We start from the raw sequence: 6,637 nt of genomic DNA on the forward strand, positions 1-6,637 counted from the left end.
CGTTATGTAATGTAGCTGTGGAGAGTTTAAATCTACACACACAGTTACACACACACACTCTGGATGTGGATTTTAGATGTTTTGTTTATTTCCACTAATCTTAAAGAAGACAGAAGCAAAATAGTCCAAAATCTCAAAATTAACCAGAGCATGAAACAACCTGATTTAGCTGAAGTGTCTCACACGAAGAGAAACGCAGGGTTTAAAGTGATATTATTGTTTTACAGAACTAAAAGTACTTTTTCCACCTCAGTCAGTACGTCAGTACTGAAGTACAACATTGAGGCACTTTTACTTTACTTTTATTTATTTCTATTTCCCAGAGGCAAATGTTGTACTTTTTACTCCACTACAGGTATTTGATAACTTAAGTTACTTTTAATTTCTTATTAATAATACAAACTATAATCAACAGATAATTAAATCGTTGTTAGAATGACCCACCATGAAGTTCTGCCGTCCCTCTAAGGGTCCCGACCCTCATGTTGTTGTTGCTGTGGCTCCTGCAGCAGCTGTGGCCCCGCCCATCTCACGTACCTGCGCGTGATCACCTCGAAGACGTCACACCTAGGAAAGTCTTGAGGCGACAGCACGCGCAGCTTCAAATGTAACACAGTAAGTTGGTGTGTTGAGACGGAACCATGAGCGGCTCTGTGTTTCTGGTGAGTCACTTTAAAGCTCTTTATGTTCCTACGTGTGTGTGTTGTTAACGTGACACCGTCTTTCTATTGGAGCCTGTTGAATATCGACTTGAATAGAAAGTGTGGTTGTCGGGTCACCGGGACATTAAACTGGGCTGGGGGTGTCCCTGGGGGGCAGAATGTCACATTTCTCTGTGAAAGTCTGGCTGAGCTCAGGTGCCAAATTCCTCAGGCTTCAAAAAGTGACTCGTTGATTTCACACTTTCCCCCCGTACAGCACAGTGACTGCGGGGAGTGTGTGAACTGTTCACATGAACCTCAATGAACACACAGTTACTAACACACCCTACGTTATACCCTCTGGGTGGCATCACATGTCGCCTCCCGTGTTGAAGCTACATTCTGCAGCCAACTGTATTTTATTATTTGTAAGTCATTTCTCTTTAACTCGGTGTGTAATGGCGTTACTCTCTTAAAAGTTCAGTTTACATGTGACTTGCTTGGTGCTTGGCGCTCCACACAGCTGTGCATCGGGGCTGCGTGTTTGTGCCGGCATGTGATCTTCCGGCCTGGGGGGGCAGCGTGGATAATGTTGTGAAATACTGGGTGTGGACAGCATTTAATCAGGGCTACGCATGATTACCTTATTTGCTCATTTCCTCCACCTGGCCAGGTATTGACCATATTTGGACCGAAGACTGTTTGTGTTCAGCTGTCATGAGTTTGTATGAGGTTAAGATTCATCAGACTGTTGTCCTGTCAGAAGATGGAGTTGGAGTATGAAGGAAACCCCCCCCCCCCCCCCCACACACACACACACACACACACACACACACACACACACACACACACACACACACACACACACTAATGCCCGGGCTTGTTTATTGGCTTGTGGCCTGATCAGAAGTGTCAGCTCCATAAAACAAGGAGAGAAAATGACTCATGTTTCTTTGTTTGGAGGATTAGAAATATAAAAGCTTTCCTTTGTAAACAAGTTGCTTCCTGTGGGTGGAACCTTCAGGACTTCAGACAAATACACACAAGTGATTAAAACAGTCAGGAGGAAAGAACTAAATCTGATGACTAAGGGCGGCTACATCGATATGAAAAATACTAAATCTGCAGCGAATAGTCGACTAATCGATTCGTCCATCGACAGAAAGGTAATCGCTTCTGTTTTATATAAAGTGACAGAAGCAGACATTTAAAGACCTCTTTAGGACCTGGGAGGAACATGTTCACTCTGTTCTGACCTTTCATGCACCAAACCATTGCAGTTTAGTGAATAATGAATGTCGGCAGTATTGCTCCTCAGAGTTTGAAGAGACGTATGCCGCATGCTTTTTATAAAATAAGAAAAGACACCAAAATGAAACTAAAACAAATAGAAAACTGTTTCATTATCTATGAATCTGCTCATTATTATGTTTAAAATGGTTAAAAACAACTCATAACTCATCTTTTCTCTCTGAGCAACAGTCTAAAGATATTCAGTAATCTTACTTTAAAAAAAAAATCCAATTACTTGATTATTAAGTCGGGCTGTAATCAACGATTGTCGTTATCGATGAGCCGGACGACTTTACCAACGTTTGGTCCATGTCCAGATATTATAGCTTCCAATAATCGTGTCTTTATGAAAGAGAAAATATGCAGGAAGTTGACATATTTAAAGGTTTTTATCAAACCAATTATTCTGTTTTAATAAATATTTGTTGGCGTTTAACCTCAAAGTGATGAAAATATAACGACAGACAATAAAACCTCAATAAAAGCATCGAACATAAGAAACTGACGACGTTCAGCACGGCCCGAAGCTTTTCACTCTTTCTCTATTTGTTAGATTCATTTTCTGTCTTTGTGCTTGTTGATTAATCGTTTGAACTCCACACACGTTGAATAAATCCATTCCTGAACAAACATGTTGACTCTCGTCTTCTTTTTTCCAAAGGGTTTGGTTTTTTTTTCTGTTGCACTACGAACTCACGGACGCTTTTCCGCAGTCTGACCTCGACTGCAGAGACGACGAATACAAGAGCGGCTCCCTCTGCTGTTTGAACTGCCCCGCTGGTAACACGCACGCAGACACGCCATGCAATCCACTGACACATCAGTTCTGTCAGCAGAGCCAGGAAGCACATTGAGCTGCAGGTTCTGGTCAATTAAGTTGGTGTGTGTGTGTGTGTGTGTGTGTGTGTGTGTGTGTGTGTGTGTGTGTGTGTGTGTGTGTGTGTTAGGAACACGTACTACATCGCCCTGCAGAACAGGAGTGCGGGGGCAGTGTGAGGAATGTGACGATGGGACATTCACCGCGTATGGAAACGGACTAAAGCATTGTTTCAAGTGCATACAGTGTCGCCCAGGTAATCCATTAGAAGATAAATCTATATTCAACCTTTTCAAAAATGCTCCGAGCGTCAACTCAGACTTAACGAGGGCTTTGTCATGTTGCTGTGTCAGATGAGGAAGCTGTAAGCCCGTGCACTCACACTCAAGATGCACAATGTCGCTGCAAATCTGGAAGATTCTGTGATCCTAACGAACCATGTGAAGTGTGCAAAAAGTGCACAAGGTGAGTCTGTGCAACGCAAACAGAACACACACATGCGTTAACTCAGAGGAAGTGATGGAAGAACACTGCTTCTTCATGTCGCTCATTTCTTTTTGCCTCTTTTTTAAACTAGTTGCGGAGAAGATGAAGAGACGGTGAGGAACTGCACCTCCACCACCAACAGAGAGTGCAAGAAGGTCCAGACCAAATCTGACTCTGCTTCAGGTACAACTTTGTAAACACACATCTATCTATCTATCTATCTATCTATCTATCTATCTATCTATCTATCTATCTATCTATCTATCTATCTATCTATCTATCTATCTATCTATCTATCTATCTATCTATCTATCTATCTATCTATCTATCTATCTATCTATCTATCTATCTATCTATCTAGCTAGCTAGCTAGCTAGCTAGCTAGCTAGCTAGCTAGCTCGCTCGCTCTGGAAAACATTAAGAGACCACTACAAATCTTTCTTGAATCAGCTGTTTTTTACATTCCATTCCAGTTCTGTTGAACTCCAACACAAGCACACCTCATTCTACTAAATGAAGTACTGATTAGGTGATCATTTGAACCAAATCGTATTTAACGAGGAGAAGTATAAAACCTCTGCTGTGGTCCTCACTCTCCTCTTGCATGAGGATCAGCTGGATGGTTAAAACAGAGCTTGTTGCACCTCCAAAGTAATTAGAATCAAACAATAACTATTGACCAAAACAAAAGAGTTGAAAATAAAAGTTTTGAGTGAGCAAAAGAAGGTTTAATTCTGTCTTTACTGGCAGAGGTGCGGTGAGCGTCAGGTTGCTTCCATCCTTAACATTTGAAAGAACAAGGTCCAGCAGCAGACACCGGGACAACAAAGCTTCAGACCGGCAGAGGGAGAAACAGACTCCACTGGCCGGGATGAGCAACAACTCATTCGAATGTCACTCAACAAGCGTAGGATGACATCAAGTGACCTACAGAAAGAATGGCACACGGCAGCTGGGGTGAAGTGCACGGCGAGGACGGTTCCAACAGGCTCCTCTGGGCCGGGCTGAAGTCGTGCAAAGATAGAAAAAAAGCTCTTCATCAATGAGAAGTGAAGAAGAGCAGGCTGAGATTCTCAAAAGACCGTAGAGGACTGGAGTAGGTCATCTTCTCTGGTCCAATGTTCAGCTTTGCCCACCACCTGGTGGTCTGATGGTTAGACGGAGACCTGGAGAGGCCTACGTGCCACAGTGTCTCACACCCACTGTGACATCTGGTTGAGGATCGTCTTTGTGAAGGACGCATGAATCAAACCACGTACAAGGTTGTCCTGGAAGAACTCTTGCTTCCTTCTGCTCTGACGATGTTCCTCCATCTCTGAGGATTGGTTCTTCCAGCAGGACAATGCTCCACGCCTTACAGCCGGGTCAATCAAGGTGTGGATGGAGGATCACCAGATCAAGACCCTGTCATGGCCAGCCCACTCTCCAGACCTGAACCCCATTGGAAACCTCTGGAATGTGATGAAGAGGCAGATGGACGGTCATAAGCCATCAAACAACCCGAGCTGCTTGAATGTTTGTACCAGGAGTGACATAAAGTCCCTGAACAGCAGCGTGCAGACTGGTGGAGCGCACGCCAAGACGCATGAACGCTGTGGCTGAACATCAGGGTTATACCACCAACTCTTCTGAACTCTTCCTCAGTTAAAACATTAGTGTCGTGTTGGTTAAAAATGAATATGAACTTGTTTTCATTGCATTATTCGTTGTCTGAAAACAACATCAGCAGCTTTTTTCTCTTTTTGACCAGTTTGATTTCAAGGCTATAACTGCAAACTGTGACTTTACATATATGTGAACCTGCATCACCAGAGAGGAAACTAATGAAATGCGTTATTACCATAATGGTAATAATAATTATAATAATAATAATGCTTGTCTATTGTTGTTGTTTTTCAGCAAACCCCTCAATGATTGGGCTACTCTGTGTTCTTGCGGTTCTTGTGATTGTTGTTTTGATCGCTGTGCTCCATTGGGTGAAGAGACGTCGTCGAGCATCAGGTAGGTGAAACTATTTAAAACGAAGCAACACACTATTAAATTATACACATTCTACATCCTGGCTGTGAAATATTTAACATTTCCAAGTTTTGTAGATCAAACTAAAACATTTTAGATGAATAACTTTCAGATCTTTAATAAAAGACTTTTAGTTGAATTACTGCACAAAACAACATCAACAGTGTCGTGCAGCGTAACATTACACATGTAACATCGCTGTTACGTGGAGTGTGTGTCCTCGTGGATTTCTCTTTGTTGATGTTGCAAATGGAGCTGCGATGATGCAAGAAAAACTTCAGACTTGATCTGACAAAGTATAAAGTATTATAAAGTATTATAAAGTATAATAAAGTACAATAAAGTATAAAGTATAATAAAGTATAATAAAGTACAAAGTATAATAAAGTACAAAGTATAATAAAGTACAAAGTACAATAAAGTATAAAGTATAATAAAGTACAAAGTACAATAAAGTATAAAGTATAATAAAGTACAATAAAGTATAAAGTATAATAAAGTACTATAAAGTATAATAAAGTACAATAAAGTATAAAGTATAATAAAGTACTATAAAGTATAATAAAGTACAATAAAGTATAAAGTACAATAAAGTACTATAAAGTATAATAAAGTACAATAAAGTATAAAGTATAATAAAGTACTATAAAGTATAATAAAGTACAATAAAGTATAAAGTACAATAAAGTATAAAGTACAATAAAGTATAAAGTACAATAAAGTATAAAGTATAATAAAGTACAATAAAGTATAAAGTACAATAAAATATAAAGTACAATAAAGTATAATAAAGTATAATAAAGTATAAAGTACAATAAAGTATAAAGTACAATAAAGTATAAAGTACAATAAAGTATAAAGTATAATAAAGTACAATAAAGTATAAAGTACAATAAAGTATAAAGTACAATAAAGTACAATAAAGTATAAAGTACAATAAAGTATAATAAAGTATAAAGTATAATAAAGTATAATAAAGTACAATAAAGTATAAAGTATAATAAAGTATAAAGTATCTGATTTAAACATCAAGTTCCCAAATATGATGAAGTTGTTGTGAAGTGCAGAATCTGAATAAGAGCTCCAGTGATGAAGGTTCCTGAGTTACAGTCCAACATGTCGCCTGTGTTACGTATTTAAACTGAATGACTTCAGATCGCTGAGGAAGGAAGTTCGTATTCCAGGTCTGCAGCTCACGATTCTTTTAATCTGTCGGTTATTTTCTTGAATAATCATTTAGTCTTTAAAATGTCTAGAGATAGTCAAAGCTTCCCTCTCAACTCCCAAACTTATGACCTCAGATCGCTTGTTTTTACACAAGCGTCCAAAATGTTTTACAGAACTGAGGATTTCAAAGTTGATTCTTCTCAGCTGGTTGAAA

General features: G+C 39.4%; 1 protein-coding gene across 1 annotated transcript in view; it reads left to right on the forward strand.

Annotated features, from left to right (window-relative positions):
* The first annotated feature begins 445 nt into the window (after positions 1-445).
* Positions 446-6,637, forward strand: part of LOC115013448 (tumor necrosis factor receptor superfamily member 16-like) — an 11,239-nt gene continuing 5,047 nt past the window's right edge. Inside the window, exons 1-7 of the mRNA XM_029439764.1 lie at positions 446-533; positions 644-662; positions 2,596-2,714; positions 2,882-3,007; positions 3,105-3,216; positions 3,329-3,420; positions 5,137-5,238. Coding sequence (XP_029295624.1) covers positions 446-533; positions 644-662; positions 2,596-2,714; positions 2,882-3,007; positions 3,105-3,216; positions 3,329-3,420; positions 5,137-5,238 — 658 coding nt within the window. The remainder of the gene's footprint in view (positions 534-643; positions 663-2,595; positions 2,715-2,881; positions 3,008-3,104; positions 3,217-3,328; positions 3,421-5,136; positions 5,239-6,637) is intronic.

Source organism: Cottoperca gobio, chromosome 9 (genome assembly GCF_900634415.1).
Source record: "Cottoperca gobio chromosome 9, fCotGob3.1, whole genome shotgun sequence".
In the NCBI taxonomy this organism is placed as follows: domain Eukaryota; kingdom Metazoa; phylum Chordata; class Actinopteri; order Perciformes; family Bovichtidae; genus Cottoperca; species Cottoperca gobio.